Consider the following 17,344-nt stretch of genomic DNA (forward strand, 5'->3'; position numbering starts at 1 on the left):
GCTCCTACTGCTGTATGTCAGAGATGCAGGTTCTTTCCTCAGAAAAGTCAACTCTGTCCTTCATTCGTCTAAGCTATATAAAACGAGTCCATTAAAACTAACAAAAGCTAAGCATAGCATTCCTAGTTAAATACTGTGATTTTGTTAAGCAAGTACCGTATATACTCGCGTATAAGTCGATCTCATGTATAAGTCGAGTGCAGTTTTGTGACCAACAATTGTGAAATATGCTATGCCTCGTGGATAAGTCGAGGGTAAAACTTGGGGCTATGAAATTCTGTGATTTTTATAGTTATACACACACACACTCATACAAACACACACTCTGCATTATATACACACACACTCATACAAACACACACTCTGCATTATATACACACTCATTCTGTGTGTATATAATGCAGAGTGTGTGTTTGTGTGAATGCAGAGAGTGTGTGTGTGTGTTTGGGTAGTGTGTGTGAACTGAGTGGGGGCAAAGCATTTTTATTATTATTATTTTAATATATATATTATATATATTATATTATTATTTTGAATTTTAAAATTATTTATTTATTTATTATAATTTTATTATTATTTTTATTTTTTTTGTCCCCCCTCCCTGCTTGTTACCTGGTCAGGGGGGCTATCTTATTCCCTGGTGGTCCAGTGGCATGGGCTGTGCAGGGGAGGGGGGGAGGGGGGGGCGGGAGCAAGCTGTTACTTACCTTTGTAGCAGCTCCGGCCAGCTCCCTTCACCTCTGTGCAGCTCCCAGTGTAAATCTCGCAGTCAGCGTGCCGCGCGGAGCGTTGCCACGGTAACCCGTAGCAACACTCTGACAGCCGTGGGTCTCGCGAGACACTGGGAGCTGACAGGGGAGCTGCATGGAGGTGAAGGGAGCTGACCGGAGCTGCTACAAAGGTAAGTAACAGCTCGCTGCCAGCCCCCAACAGGACCGCCGGGCTTGTAATGAGCCCGGCGGTCCTGCTCTGTATTATGGCAATGTAAGTTGCCATAATACAGACCTTGACTCGAGTATAAGTCGAGTGGGGCTTTTTCAGCACAAAAAATGTGCTGAAAAACGCGACTTATACTCGAGTATATACGGTAATGATGCAATTAAGGCATCTAATTCAAAAAGGTTTGGCATTTGTATACTGAGAACATCTGGCACTTTTAATTATTGTCATCTTGACAGTCCAGGATTATAGGTATCAGAAATTACAATTTGGTAGTCCTTAGGGGCTATCTGAATAAACACAACAGATAATCAACAGGTCTTAAGTATGTCGAAAAGGGAGGAAAGGGAAGGGAGGAAAGTTTTTAAAGTGCGCCTGAAAGCTACAAGTTAACTTCAGTTGGAAACTCTTTTCGCTGATAATTCAAAATTAAGTAAAAACCTTACTTCTTTATGGAACGTAGTGTTATGCGGAGAGGAGTCTGTTAAATCTATTTACTGAATGCCAAACCTATTTATTTTGTTGGTCACACAGATGACATAGGGATTATTCAAATATTATTCAAACTGTCTGTTTATATACTCACATACCCACTGCAGGGATTTTTAGCCTGATGGAAAGATTAGAGCGTGGTTTTTAAAGCTCTCCTAAGGGACCATAGACCACACCAGGCATTAGAAATAACCAGTGCAATTGCACACACATGGCACCTAAATTGGATATGAAAATAATGTTCGGCTGTTTCCTAATAAATATGGCCTGGCCCAGAGCCTCCTACATAGTAATTATAGGTGTGTTAGCCAATTTCAGCTAAGTTCTGCTCTATCATGAGACATATTTAATTTCTTGGTGACATCTGACAGTATATCCAAGTGAAGCTTTGTGAATATAAAAAGAGACGGGGTGCTCATGGTATTGATATAATTCACCACATGGGCTTTAAGTCTAAAATAAATAGTCTATGCAAGACTGTCAAAATGTCACTAAAGCTATGTTGTACCAGGGTATTAATGTTGTTCATTCTTGCTAATAATCTACTTAAGTGTGTGATATATTTAGATATTGGGTAATGTTTGTTTTTAAAGGAAAACTGGATTTTTTTTTTTCATTATTATTTAAACTAAAAATGTCAGTGAGGTGTATACTGGAATACACAGCCACAGAGGCAAACACATCTCAAGTAGCTTGGCTTACAATGCAAAGTATGGGTAGTAAATAAAGGCTATCTAAGATATGGTGCCAAAAGGAATGAGATAAAAACGAGTTGACTCTACCATGGATCATGGCTGCCAGCAAGTATCATGGGGGGAAAATAATTAAGCCGGGGGTCAAAAAGCCAGAAAACAAAAAGGTAATTGTAATCAGGAACACAAGAATGGGGCGGAGCCAGTGCTTGAGAGAGCAAGACACATTTTACCGCTGCTCCCTCTGCTTAATCTGATAGCGGCAGATATCAGACAAAAAGGGGCACACTTACTAAGCCTTAAACAGCTCCACATGTACCCTATTACATGGGGAAGAAGACCAAAAAGTATCGTGCGGACCCCAGCCCGGGTTCCCATAATATTGGGGCTTTTCTGCGCACAGCCATGCGGCCTGACCCCTTAAAGGTGGCGCGGGACAAGGCCTACACATCTCCCTCGTCGGATGACAACAGCCTGCTGACCGACTTACCTGCAACATCACAGATACTGGCGAAGGTTATGGAACCTTTGGAGCTGGGGAACTCTGCTACTTCCACGAAAGCCGACATAAAGGCTCTGATGAAGGACATTCAAGTTATGGTCCACGCCGACATGGCACAGGTACGGGAGGAAGTCTCCAGGCTCACCAGCAGGGTGGCTACAGTTGAAGAAAGGTGTGAGTGTGGCTCAAAGTGCCACAGATGCAGCCCTGGGTTCGCTGCAGAAGCAATGCAGCTCCCTGACAGCACAATTAGCCAATATGGAGGACAGAGCCAAAGCACGCAACATGAGGATCCGAAGGATAACCGAATCAATCACTAATGCTGAGCTACCCCATTATTGCCAACAGCTCATAGTCACTCTCCTTCTGCGTAAACAAGTGAAGCAGCTGGGAGTTGATTCCTGCTTTCGCCTCCCCAGGCCTAACAAAGCACCCATAAAGTGCTCATAAAGTTTGTTCGGGATTCTGACCGGGAGCCGCAAAAGGTTCTCCCACGGTACCCTTTGAGGGGGCACACCTAGCATTCTTCAAGGACTACTCCAGGAACACCCTGATGTGGAGGAAGTCTTTTAGGCAAGTCATGCAGCAGCTCCGATTGCTGGTGGAAAAGGATGGCAAGAGTCACCCTCTCTTACACCCATCCGAGGCTCCCACTTTCTTCAAGTCTCTTGGGGTGCCGCCCAAAGCCCTGCAAGCAGAACCGGGACCATTGTGTACTGTTGCCAATATCAAGCCCTTCATACCAAGGGGACTGGGGCCGAGCACCTCCGAACCACCTGCCTGAAGTCAATGGCTGTCGCTATGCTGCAACTCCATGTTTTATATACCTATGTTTTGTTTTAACCTCATGTTTCTTATGACTTGTTTACAAGATGACCGATAAGTTTATTTTCAGTGTACCTTAGTTTACAAATATTCGCACCTCTCAACTGGCTCTGTAAGCTAACGGCCAGACACCTTGCCTAGATAATATCCCCCCACGTGCACTGCTCCCTCTCATTTGCACAAGCAAACAGTGGCACGTTACAAAGCTGACCTACCTGGCCTAAATACATACCAGCTAACCAATAAGAGGATCCTAGGTCATTGACAGCTCTCCCGCCCGAGCATTAGTTCTTTATTATCTGCGTCTTAAGTAATTATTTCTGACATACCCTATACTGTTAATGAATCAGGGGCTTCCAGCTCCTAGCAAGCAACCTCCAGCCCAAAGTTTCACCAAACATGGTTCAGACGCGAGGGACTTTAGCATGATAACAATTTTAAAAACTGGGTTAACATATTACCTGTGTTGTACTCCATACCGAATATTTATTTTATTGTTTGCCTAATATCTCTTCAGCGCTAAATGTAATGCAATGTCTATGCATACCCGCAAAAATAAAGATTTGCAAAAAAACAAAAAGGAACACGAACAAATAGAACAGAAATAGTAAAGTTAGCTCTCTAACAACTGTGCACTGTAGTCTGGGTGGGGTTTGTGGATTTTTAGCATTGTGGTTGTTGCTCAAATCTCATCAGAGGCCTTGATTTGTGTAGTGACACTAGGATTTGTGTTGCTAGAATGAGACAGTCTTCTTTGTTGGCAGTGACAGAACAGCATAAAAGACACATCAGGAATGCCCTAAATGCAGGCATGTTTAGACACTGGATAGGACAAGACTTAGAGAAGGTACTTCTTTAACCCCTTAAGGACACATGACATGTGTGACATGTCATGATTCCCTTTTATTTCAGACGTTTGGTCCTTAAGGGGTTAAGTATCTGACAAAAAAAAAGTACATGTAATACAGCTTATGTGTGTATTACTTTTTAATAAATACATAATCAATACATATTTTCAATGGGATGACTGTAAGACCCTTGCTGTATGAGGTCAGCCATATTTAAATCATCATGGTTTATCAGACCCAAAGTTGTGCAGGTAATCAAGAGCTAGTGAGCATTCACAATTCCTGCTCATGCTCAAGGTATAGAGCATCTCAAAAATGCAATCTCGGTCATCCGAGGTCCAAAGATGGCTGTTCTAATGGAGCAAGGGTAAACTAAGCAATACAATGGCAAGTTATTAACTTATATGATTTCATTTCAAGATAATACAACAAAGAGCTATACTACAAGTCAATCTTTAATTCTCAGAAATTTTTTACAATTTTCCTTTAATGGCATGTTTGGCCAAATGAAAGAGCAGACACTGTAGGAAGGTTTGTTTCCCATGTAACAGTAAGATAAAGTGAGATATACCGTGTTTCCCCGAAAATAAGACCTACCCCGAAAATAAGCCCTAGCCGAATTTTCGGGGTGGGCTGCAATATAAGCCCTACCCCGAAAATAAGACCTAGGCATTTTACATTTGCGGCTCGGCGGGACTTCTTTCTTCTATGAGGAGGAGGGGGAGGAGCGTTGCGGGCCGCGGCATCGCGCAGCGTGATGACGACGTGCGCAGCGTGATGACGACGTGCGCAGCGCCGTCATTCTGCCTTCACGGATCTTCAGCGGAAGGATCCAGCGGAGGCACCCAGTGGTCGGACTCTTTGAACGGTGAGTGGATACCGGCATTTTATGTCTGGGACTTAATTAATTAAAGGGGGGGGTGAATTAATTAAAGGGGGGGTGAATTAATTAAAGGGGGGGGGTGAATTAATTAAAGGGAGGGTGAATTAATTAAAGGGGGGGTGAATTAATTAAAGGGGAGTGAATTAATTAAAGGGAGGGTGAATTAATTAAAGGGAGGGTGAATTAATTAAAGTGGGGGGTGAATTAATTAAAGGGGGGTGAATTAATTAAAGGGGGGTGAATTAATTAAAGGGGGGGTGAATTAATTAAAGGAGGGGTGAATTAATTAAAGGGGGTGGATTAATTAAAGTGGGGGGTGAATTAATTAAAGGGAGGGTGAATTAATTAAAGTGGGGGGTGAATTAATTAAAGGGGGGTGAATTAATTAAAGGGGGGTGAATTGATTAAAGGGGGGTGGATTAATTAAAGGGGGGTGGATTAATTAAAGGGGGGTGGATTAATTAAAGGGGTGGTGGATTAATTAAAGGGGTGGTGGATTAATTAGAGGGGGTGGATTAATTAGAGGGGGTGGATTAATTAGAGGGGGTGGATTAATTAAAGGGGGTGTGGATTAATTAGAGGGGTGTGTGGATTAATTAGAGGGGGGGTTTGGATTAATTAGAGGGGGGTGTGTGGATTAATTAGAGGGGGTGTGTGGATTAATTAGAGGGGGGTGTGTGGATTAATTAGAGGGGGGTGTGTGGATTAATTAGAGGGGGGTGTGGATTAATTAGAGGGGGTGGATTAATTAGAGGGTGTGTGGATTTATTAAAGGGGGTGGATTTATTAAAGGGGTGGATTTATTAAAGGGGGTGGATTTATTAAAGGGGGGTGGATTAATTAAAGAGGGGGTGGATTAATTAAAGGGGGTGGATTACTGTAATTAGAGGGTGTGTGTGGATTAATTAGAGGGGGGTGGATTAATTAGAGGAGGGTGTGTGGATTAATTAGAGGGGGGTTGTGGATTAATTAGAGGGGGTGGATTAATTAGAGGGGGTGGATTAATTAGAGGGGGTGGATTTATTAAAGAGGGGGGTGGATTAATTAAAGGGGGGGTGGATTAATTAAAGGGGTGGTGGATTAATTAGAGGGTGGTGGATTAATTAAAGGGGGGTGGATTAATTAGAGGGGTGTGGATTAATTAGAGGGGGTGGATTAATTAGAGGGGGGTGGATTAATTAAAGGGGGTGGATTTATTAAAGAGGGGGGTGGATTAATTAAGGGGGGGTGGATTAATTAGAGGGGGTGGATTAATTAGAGGGGGTGGATTAATTAATGAGGGGGTGGATTAATTAGACAGTACGGTATTTTGATCCCCAGACAAGATGAGTGCAAAGAGAAAGAGCTATTCTGTCGAGTACAAGAAAGGAATCGTGGAGGACTCCCACGGCAAGAATCTGACCACTTTCTGCAAAGAGATGAAGTTAGATCTCCGAATGGTCCGAAAATGGCGAGCAGAGTATAGTAACCTCAGTCAAAAGGTGGACGAGGGAAATGCTAAGAAGCGCAAGTGTGGATCAGGTCGCCAGCCATTATATCTTGAGCTGGAAGATGTCATCTGTGAATGGATTGCTGACAAGAGAGCAAAGGCTTTGGTTGTGCGCAGGGCTGATATTCAAGCATTTGCCCTTGAAATGGCACCACAATTCGACATATCCACAGAAGATTTCAAAGCATCACACCACTGGCTGGATGGCTTCCTTAAGCGATATGAACTGTCTCTAAGAAGATCGACAACATTGTTCAAGCTGGAAGATAATGAAGTTGTTAAACGTGCACTTGCATTCAAGTTCTTCATTGATGGCATAGACTTTTCTAAATACCAACTCTCCAACATGATTGCGATGGATGAAACTGCAGTGTATATGGGCCAAGGATCTCAAACAACAATTGATCAGAGGGGAGCCTCCTCAATCTACGTTCCCTCCACTGGTTATGAAAGTGCACGTGTTACTTGTGTTTTGGCAATTCGTCTGGATGGAACAAAAGCCACACCTCTAATTATCGCAAAGGGCAAGAAAGACAAGATTGAACGCGTTTCAGGCATTTATGTTCTTGAAACAGAAAAAGCCTGGTGCACACAAGCAGTTATAAGAAAGTGGATCGTATTAATGCTGCCACTTGTTCTGAGAGGTGGCCAAAGAGGTCTGCTAGTCTGGGATTCAGCCAGCACTCACCGCGCAAAAGACATGAAGAACTTCCTTGCAGAGAGAAGAATAGATCAAGTAATGATTCCTGCAGGAATGACTGCTTATCTCCAAACTCTTGATATTGCAATAAACAAACCATTCAAGGACCATTTGCGCACGGAAATCAATGAATACACTGAAAATAGATTGGTCAGAAATCAGCGCGGAAACTTTGTGAAGCCTAAACTGCTAGAGGTCGTGACATGGGTGAAGAATTCCTGGGATAAAATCACTGACAGCTGTGTTGCCAAAGCACTACGAGCAGGCTACATGGACAAGAAGTACTCGTTTAAGGAGAGCTATATTGCTTTACATGAGAGATTAGGCCCAATGGTTCATAAGGAAATGGAGATGCAAGAAATTCAGGCTGGCAATCAGGGTTTGGAGAGTTATGATGACATTCCAGAAGAAGATGACATGATTGTAATTGAATAAATGTTGTTTATGGTAGGGAGAGCTACTGTACCATATATTGCTGTAAAGGAGAGATTAGGACCAATGGTTCAAAGGAAAATGAAGATGACTGTACCGGTATTTGAAGAAAAGTTGTTTTAAATGTTGTTTAACCCCTTAAGGACGCGGGACGGTTCAGGACCGTCATCGGCATTTTCCCATTGCCGACCGACGACGGTCCTGAACCGTCCTTAATTTAAAATGTACTTACCCGATCGCCGTCGTTCCCCCGGCGGCGATCGGCGTTGGTCCCGGTGTGGGGAGACTGCCTGCAGCCCAGACAGTCTCCCCATGGCGAATTAGGACCCCTGTGGCCATGTGATCGCCCAACAGGGCGACCACATGGTCACAATAGGTGTCCTAGTGTCTGCCTGCAGGGGGACTGTCTGTGCTGACAGGCAGTCTCCCTGCTGCTGTAAAATCATTAAAAAAAATTAAAGTTAAAGTCAATGTTAATAAAAAAAATTTTTATTATTATATATGTGTATATATATATATATATGATATATAGACATATATTATACCTATATAATATATGTCTATATATCATATATATAATGTCATGCTAAGTGTATTTTTATATTAATATGTACATATATTAATATAAAAATACACTTATAATTAAATTACACACGTATATATATAATATATATAATAACTATATATATTGTATATATATATTATTATAAAATACAAATAATAAGTAAATTAAATTAAATTAAAAAAATTAAAAATAATAATAAAAAATTAAAAAAAATTATATATCTATACGAAATTTTATTCTAACTGTATTTTGATATTAATATATATATATTTATATCAAAATACACTTAGAATGAAATTGTATATATATCTATGTATATATAAATAAATAAAAAGAATACGAACTATTCATATGTCCATATAAAAAATTACATAAATAATTATATAAATATACACGTAGACTTCAAATATATAAATATGCATATATATTTAAATTCTACGTGCGTATTTATGTAATATTTTTACATAATGAAGTTATTTTATTGATTGCAATTTAAGGGACCTGCCTGCCAACCCAGGCCGAAAGTCCAGAGAATTTAATTTGCTATCACTGTATTTTACCCTGTAACGTTCTACGACACCCTAAAACCTGTACATGGGGGGTACTGTTTTACTCGGGAGACTTCGCTGAACACAAATATTAGTGATTCAAAACAGTAAAACATATCACAGCGATGATATTGTCAGTGAAAGTGACTTTTTTTGCATTTTTCACACACAAACAGCACTTTTACTGATGATATAATTGTTGTGATACATTTTCCAGTTTTGAAACACTAATATTTGTGTTCAGCAAAGTCTCCTGAGTATAACAGTACCCCCCATGTACAGGTTTTATAGCGTTTTTGAAAGTTACAGGGTCAAATATATGAGTCAAATATTTTTACATTGAAAATGGCCAGGTTGGTTACGTGCCTTTGAGAGCGTATGGTAGCCCAGGAATGAGAATTACCCCCATGATGGCATACCATTTGCAAAAGAAGACAACCCAAGGTATTGCAAATGGGGTATGTCCAGTCTTTTTTAGTAACCACTTAGTCACAAACACTGGCCAAAATTAGCGTTCAATTTAGTTTTTTACTTTTTTCACACACAAACAAATATGAACTCTAACTTTGGCCAGTGTTTGCGACTAACTGGCTACTAAAAAAGTCTGGACCTACCCCATATTGAATACCCTGGGTTGTCTACTTTAAAAAAAATATGTACATGTGGGGTGTTATTCAGCGATTTATGACAGATAATAGTGTTACAATGTCACTATTGATACATTTTAAAAATGTATGTTTTGAAACCGCAATATCCTACTTGTACTTATAGCCCTATAACATGCAAAAAAATAGCAAAAAGCATGTAAACACTGGGTATTTTTAAACTCAGGACAAAATTTTGAATCTATTTAGCAGTTTTTTTCATTCGCTTTTGTAGACGAATAAAAGATTTTTCACATAAAAGTCAAAAAACATGTATTTTTTTCAATTTTTCATCATATTTTTTTATTTTTTAAAAATTAAATTACATGAGATTATATAAATAATGGTATGTAAAGAAAGCCCCTTTTGTCCTGAAAAAAACAATATATAATTTGTATGGGAACAGTAAATGAGAGAGCGGAAAATTACAGCTAAACACAAACACCACAAAAGTGTAAAAAGATGCCTGGTCGCAAATGTACAACATCGCAAAAAAAGGCCGGTCCTTAAGGGGTTAAATGTTGTTCAATGTTCATACCGGTACCGTAAATAAATAAGCCCACCCTGAAAATAAGCCCTAGTATGTTTTTTGTGACTAAAATTAATATAAGACCCGGTCTTATTTTCGGAGAAACACGGTATAAAATCCTTTGGGATTAGAAGTCTCTGCTGCATGACAAACGACTGTATTTGTAATTTACCATTACGGTTATATTATTACAGATAGAGATACAGTGTAGCTGGTGCTTATTTCCATTTTGCTACTGGCAATCTGTATCAACTGTTACATTTATACATACAGACTTTATCTCACAATTTAAAAGGACTTCTAGCAATTTTGGACCGATTTATATTTTACTGATATTTCATATGTGGACTTTGATACATTTAAGTCTTTTATCCTTACCCAGTCTGTTTTTGCTGCTCATTTCATTTTTGGCCAGCTCTATTTAAAGTAGAGTGTATTTACTTTCATGGTTATTTCTCCTATTTTATGTGCATCCATTTCTATGTATACATAGTTCTTATTCTGCTATATTGTTTTACATATTGTCGCTAGTGCAGAACCACATACTATCACTTTACTTTATTGCATTTGTTGTTCTGTTTTCAGTTTCTCTTGCCCTATTCATAGTTTAGTCGGTTTCATCAATACACTTACCTCATATATTTCACATCCACTAGTGTCTCTTTGACTACCATTTTTTTTTTTTCGTTTATCCTACTTATCTCACTTCTTTACTGTTCTGAATTTTATTTTTATTTTTTTTTGGTTAGGAGATCTCCTTGTACGCTTAGGGTGTTATCCCTATTTCAGTTATTTTATCCTTTGGGTACTAGATTGGGGTTTCATTGTCATCGCTAGATAGGGAAGTAACATTGCATTTATTATTTTTTCTCTGGCAAGAATCTAGTTAGTAATCTGCTGGGAGTTAAATAATTTGATTTAAAAGAATAGAGCAAAGCCTGCAGTGTTTACCCAGTATTACTTTATTGTTTTAATTATATTAATCTTTTTTAGGATTTGATGAACAGAGACAAGAAGGATAAAATACCCAGCATGCAGGTTGGATTTATTGATGCCGTCTGTCTGGAGCTTTATGAGGTATATCAACACAGTTTAATTTAAAAAAATTAACACAATGAATACCATTATATTTCTACAACAGTGATCAACAGTGAAAAGCCCAAATTTCATCCTCCCAAGAATTCTTTACTGCAGCACTGACACTGTCTTAGTTAGGGCCAAGTAAATCATGGCAAGAAAGTTTCGTCCATTGCTAACAAGCCATGATTGTATAAAACTTGACACATTATATTCAAATTGATAAGTTATTTAAAATAAGAAAGTGGAGAAAAAAAAATGATCTGCAACAAAATTCAGAAACATTAATATAGGCAAACTCTGCTTGTGTGAAATCTTTTTTTCACAATGAATCACTTCTACACATTTCTCCCTGTTGAGTTTTAATGTGTGCATCAAATATTGCCACGTTGATCGCACTCTGATTGATTTAATGCAGCTTATCAGTGTAAGAATTCTGTGAAGGCACAACAGATTCCTGACATCAGGAGCAAATGAGATACAACACAATGTTTCACTCAGAAACCTTTCAATATGAGACAATTTTTCCCTGAAGATAACCATGTATTCATATAGTGTTAAACCCACCATCTAGCCCCCCTGGGCCCCACATGCCTCCATAAATATAGTAAAATCTTACTGTAATCAAGCTTGAAGCTGTAACTCTGCATGCTGTTAGACTCAGATAATCAGGAGTGGTAGCCTGATCCAATCACAGTGCTTCCCCATAGGATTGGCTGAGACTGAGAAGGAGGCAGATCAGGGGCAGAGCCAGCATGATTCAAACACAGCCCTGGCAAATCAGCATCTCCTCATAGAGATGAATTGAATCAATTAATCTCTATGAGGAAAGTTCAGTGTCTGCATGCAGAGGGAGGAGACACTGAATGTTTGGATGCATTTTAGGCAGCTATGACCCAGGAAGGATCTCTAACAGCCATCCGAGGAGTGGCCAGTGAAGGTATCACTAGGCTGTAATGTAAACACTGCATTTTCTCTGAAAAGACAGTGTTTTCAGCAAAAAGCCTGAAGGTAATGATTCTACTCACCAGAACAAATTCAATAAACTGTAGTTGTTCTGGTGACTATAGTATCCCTTTAACATATAACAGGTGATAAATATATTCAACCATGACAGGTGCATTCTGTATTGAGGTATATTGCCATACATCTCTTGAAATATTTTAGATTGAGTGAAGATTTGACTGTGTCCCTGAGGTTATTCCATAAATGTGGTGCTCTGTAGGAAAATGAGGATCGAGACACTTTATTTTTGTATTGCGGTATGCTAAATATCGTGCTAGTACTGGATCAGACGTTATAGGAGGTCAAAACAGCTGTGTAGAGCAGGTAGGGTGGGAGCTTCCCAGAAAAGCTCTTATGCACAAGGCTGGAAAGATGAAGAGTGCGTCGGGATTCCAGCTACAGCCAGTTTAGCTCTTTTGGCATGTCACAATGGTGGGTAAAGTAATTGCTTTCTAGTACAAAGCAGCAGAATGAGTTATATAACGTATTGAGTTTATTAAGGTGGGTTTGTGATGCAGGTGCATAAACGACTTTCCCATAATCAATAACCGGTATTAGCATTTGTTGCACTGTTTCCTTACTGTAGGGCTTAGGCAGGATTTGTTTATGTACAGGGCACCTAGTTTTGGGTAAAGTTTTGAAGAGATTTTTTCAATGTGAAGGCCAAAGAATAGATTGGGGTCTAGCAACATACCTAGATATTTAAAAGAACAGACTGCTGCCAGTGTGCTCTTTTAATTCCTTCTGATACACAGTTGTTGATTTTGTAGTTTACGTAATTTAGGTACATTTCCAAAGATCATTGTAACTGTTTTGTCAGTGTTTAGGAAGAGTTTGTTATCCGCTATCCACTTTTCTGCCTCTGTGAATTGGTTTTGGAGCACAGCCTCAAGTTGCTGTAGATTGGGTTTACTAGCGTAAATTACAGTGTCAGCTGTATACATATGTACAGTTGAGGATTTGCAGACGTTAGGCAGATCATTTATAAATAATGTGAATAGCAGGGGTCGAGTAGGCAGCCTTGCAGAACACCACATGTAACTGGAAGAAGGAGGAAGGCCGGCACTAACAGAAATAGCCACATATTGCAATCGATCTGAAACATATGATCGAAACCAGGTTAGAGGACGATCCCCAATGCCTGAGTTTTTAAGTTTTTGCAAAAGAATGCCATGGTCTACTGTGTCAAAGGCCTTGGCAAAATCAAGGAAAATAGCTCCAGTTAAGTCTCCTCTTTCCATGCCAATTTGGATGTCATTGCAAATTTTTAAGAGGGTAGTCGAAGTTCAGTGATTTGGACAAAATCCTGATTAATCAAGGGTCAGATAATTTTTATTGTTGATAATATTCACATAGTTGCGTGTGGACACATTTTTCCAAGAGCAGTTGCATTAGATCTCCTTTTTGCATTGCACTCAAAATATGGGCTGTGCTACACAATAAATGGAATGGCACCCTTGACCACACAGTGTATTAAATATCATGCGTGCAATGTATTAAATATCATGCGTGCAATAGACTGATTATAAATACGCCACCTCTTTTGTAAGTCACATATTTTGTTTGTTTCCTAGGCCATAACACAGGTATCTGAATCCTGTTTCCCATTACTTGAGGGTTGCCAGAAGAACAAACAGAAATGGCAGGTGCTAGCTGAACAGCAAGAGAAGAATGTGGTGAATGGAGAGATCAACCAGCTGAATCTGAACTGTGACTTGGATTAAGGGAAACAGCAATATCTATAATATTGTGGTACAAATAGCATTACACTGTTTGGAAGCTTTTACATGTTGCCACTATTATATTTATTAGTGTCACGTACACGGGTTGTTTGCTAACGTGAGAATTCAAAGGGAATTTAACATTTAAGGCCATAGTAACCAAACTTAAAGCATAGCCGACTTAGAGAATGTTTCCAGTTTGGCCTTAAGTTTAAAATTCACTTTGAATTCTCTTTTTAGTGGATAACCATGACAGTGTTTTGTTTATAGAGAATGTAAATGGAAGTATATTCTAATAGTTCTTTGAAGATGTACATTCCCTAATGTATGACAATGTATGACATTAGGAAGAGAGATACCAATTGATGTCTACCTTCCATTCATATTGTCATTTTAGGACCAGTCAGTGCCTTATTGAATAGGTGACTTTTTTCGTTAGCAACACTTCTCCTATGATGCAGCAAACACACTGTGCATTCGAACAGACAACGCAGGCACATTACAATGCACTTCACAGTCTTGTTAACTTCCTATTAATCAAGAATTAAACAGCACTTTATGATAGACAGAAACAAAGTACACCAATTGTTTACATTCCTATTGCATATTTCCTCCTGTGTTCATAAACCTTTCTAGTATGTTGGGGGCAGCATAACATGAAAAAAAAAAATCTACTTTTATTATTCTAAAGAATGGCAAAGAATTCTAGGAAATGTCCACAATTAGCAAAATCTCCAGCACAATAATCTGTTCCTTAAGGAAGTGAAGATTTTAGTGGTGCTCAACATTTCGTACACATGTCCTTCATCAAGCTCGGATATCTGTTCTTTATAAGAATAAGAACTTGTCCATGCGTGCTTGTCCATTTTGTAAATATATTTATATTGTGAAATGTATTCCAAACAGCCAAGGATCCAAGGCTTTATAAACCCCCGTTATAAAATGTTTAAAAAATACACGACTAAACGGCACAGTAAAGGTACAAACATTGTATGGAAATGTATAATAACAATCCTCTCTCCCTATCTTATACAGCATACATTTGTAGTCTCATTCATTTGATAGAGCCCTGTATCAAGAATGCCCCCTGTGATACCTGCTTGCTTATTATTGCCTATAATTGTTACATGCCCATATAAAGTTGCTGGTGGATATCTGCAGTGGCATTCTAGGTGCTAGCCTTAGTAAATTGAGGCAAAAGGATAATCATTTTTGGGAAGAATGTGGTACATTTGTTAGGCAAAGAGAACAGGGTAAAAAAGGCTACCATGTTCTATAGCCAGGTAAATAAAGTATATTTTTAACCATTTACAGAATGTGTGAAATGACACAGGCTCCACTTAAATGGAGATACTCAAGAAAAAAAAAAGGTTCTGCCATTTTGAAGTTCCCCATTGTGATCAATGAGTTTTTCACTAAAGTAAAGGCTTTATTTACTAAAATGAAAATTCAAAGTGAATTTCAAATTTAAGGCCAAAATAGCCTAACTGGAAAAACTATCCTAGCCAGCTTTCCTTCTAGCTTGGCTACTTTGGCCTTAAAGTTAAAATTCCCTTTAAATTCTGAACAGTTCTCACTTAGTAAATTAACCTGATTGACTAGACCACTTCGTCTCATTCAAGTGTAAAACATTGCAGCTTTAGAGAAACTGCAAAGTTTAAATTGCAGGGTTAACACTGCCTCTAGTGGCTGTCTACCAGAGGCGCTTCCTGCAGTTTCACAGAGTTTAAAGGATCACTATAGTGTCAGGAACACAAACATGTATTTCTGACCCTATAGTGTTAAAACCACCAACTAGCCCCCCTGGGGAGACACTGAATGTTTGGATGCATTTTAGGCAGCCATGACCCAGGAAGGATCTCTAACAGCCATCTGAGGAGTGGCCAGTGAAGGTATCACTAGGCTGTAATGTAAACACTGCATTTTCTCTGAAAAGACAGTGCTTACAGCAAAAAGCCTGAAGGTAATGATTCTACTCACCAGAACAAATTCAATAAGCTGTAGTTGTTCTGGTGACTACAGTGTCCCTTTAATTCTGTGAAACTACGCTGGACATCCTCACGTTTTGCATGTGAATGTCCAGTGTTTTGAAAACCCCCAGAAGAAAGCATTGAGTCAGGAGGAGGAGAAGCCAAATCCAGCAACAAGGGATATCAACGCTGGAATCAGATAGGTGTTAAGAGTTTTAAACCTTTCAAATGGCCGGGGTCGTGGGGCGCAGGGGCAGAAGTGTTAGGAATACAACTTTGTATTCCTAACGCTATAGTGTTTTTTAAGGGGTTTAATCACTAAGCAGGCTAGAATGTTACTTGAAGGGTTATTCACTAAACTGTGAATGGTTTATATAAATATAAAGTTCATTTCAAATTTTCAGCCAAAATAAAGAAAACTCTCCAAGTCAACTCAGTTTGTAGTTTCACTATTTTGTCCTAAAATGTAAGAGATCACTTTGAATTCCTGATTCTGTCCATTATCTCAGTGAATATATATTCAATAAATAGTGAGTTGTTTTGGGTGGAGAAAAACAAATATTTTTGCACAGGGAAAATGAGCCCATCTTGTACAACATTACATTTGAAAGCTGGCCTGAATGTTTATGCCAAATGCTTCATTGCTGGCACCTATTTTAAAGAAGCATATGATAATTTAGCAGGTTTTTTTTTCTATACACATACTTGCTATTTCACCACCACACTGTATAGATGATATTCATAACTACATGGCATTAACTTTAAAACAATTTTTAAAGAACAAATGTTTCTGGCAATAAATGATTGCGATGTTGGTTTCACAGTCCACACTTGATCTTCTGAGAATGCCAAGGATCCTATAAATTCTATGTTTTTATATCAGTGCTCAAGTCACATTAAATACTATTGTCATAGAACATGTAAACATGTCATAGAACATGTAAAATATATGACAGCACTGTTAAGTGGTGTGTTTTTGTTTTTTCGAAATTACACAATGTTTTATTTTCACATTCAATACATATTCTGGTTCATTATTATTTACTTAACTATTAAAAAAAAAAAAAATATTAACTATAATGGGGAGTTAAAGAGCTATTTTATTCCTGGGTGACATTTTCTATACTTTTAAAAAGTCCTTCCAAAATTTACGCGGAAGACGTAATGCACGGGTTGAATTTTGCATCTATTGTGTATAAATATTGTTAAATACATATATTTATTTATTTATACTTCAATTTCACAATGCCTGTTTTGCTGCTTGCATATGTTTGAGGGGTTTGGGAGGCTGCCATTTTGGATTATACATGGTGCCTTTATCTGGCCTTTATGTAGCACACCATTTGGTATTTGAGTGTTAATATGTAATCCTGAACTCATATAATTTGCCATTCCAGTTCATATGGACAAATGCTGACTTGTGGGCAGCTGCATCTGCATAACCAGATTTTATGTTTGCCTGTTTTGGACAATTTTCCTTTGT

At 38.7% G+C, this 17,344-nt stretch overlaps 1 protein-coding gene across 3 annotated transcripts in view; it reads left to right on the top strand.

Annotated features, from left to right (window-relative positions):
• The window catches only part of PDE5A (phosphodiesterase 5A), a 161,132-nt gene extending 145,439 nt beyond the window's left edge, over nucleotides 1-15,693 (top strand). For all 3 annotated transcript variants that reach the window (XM_063458258.1, XM_063458260.1, XM_063458257.1), the window contains exons 20-21: nucleotides 11,082-11,165; nucleotides 13,745-15,693. In XM_063458258.1, coding sequence (XP_063314328.1) covers nucleotides 11,082-11,165; nucleotides 13,745-13,894 — 234 coding nt within the window. In that variant the 3' untranslated portion in view covers nucleotides 13,895-15,693. The remainder of the gene's footprint in view (nucleotides 1-11,081; nucleotides 11,166-13,744) is intronic.
• Nucleotides 15,694-17,344: the final 1,651 nt, after the last annotated feature.

This window comes from Pelobates fuscus, chromosome 6, assembly GCF_036172605.1.
Source record: "Pelobates fuscus isolate aPelFus1 chromosome 6, aPelFus1.pri, whole genome shotgun sequence".
Taxonomy (NCBI): domain Eukaryota; kingdom Metazoa; phylum Chordata; class Amphibia; order Anura; family Pelobatidae; genus Pelobates; species Pelobates fuscus.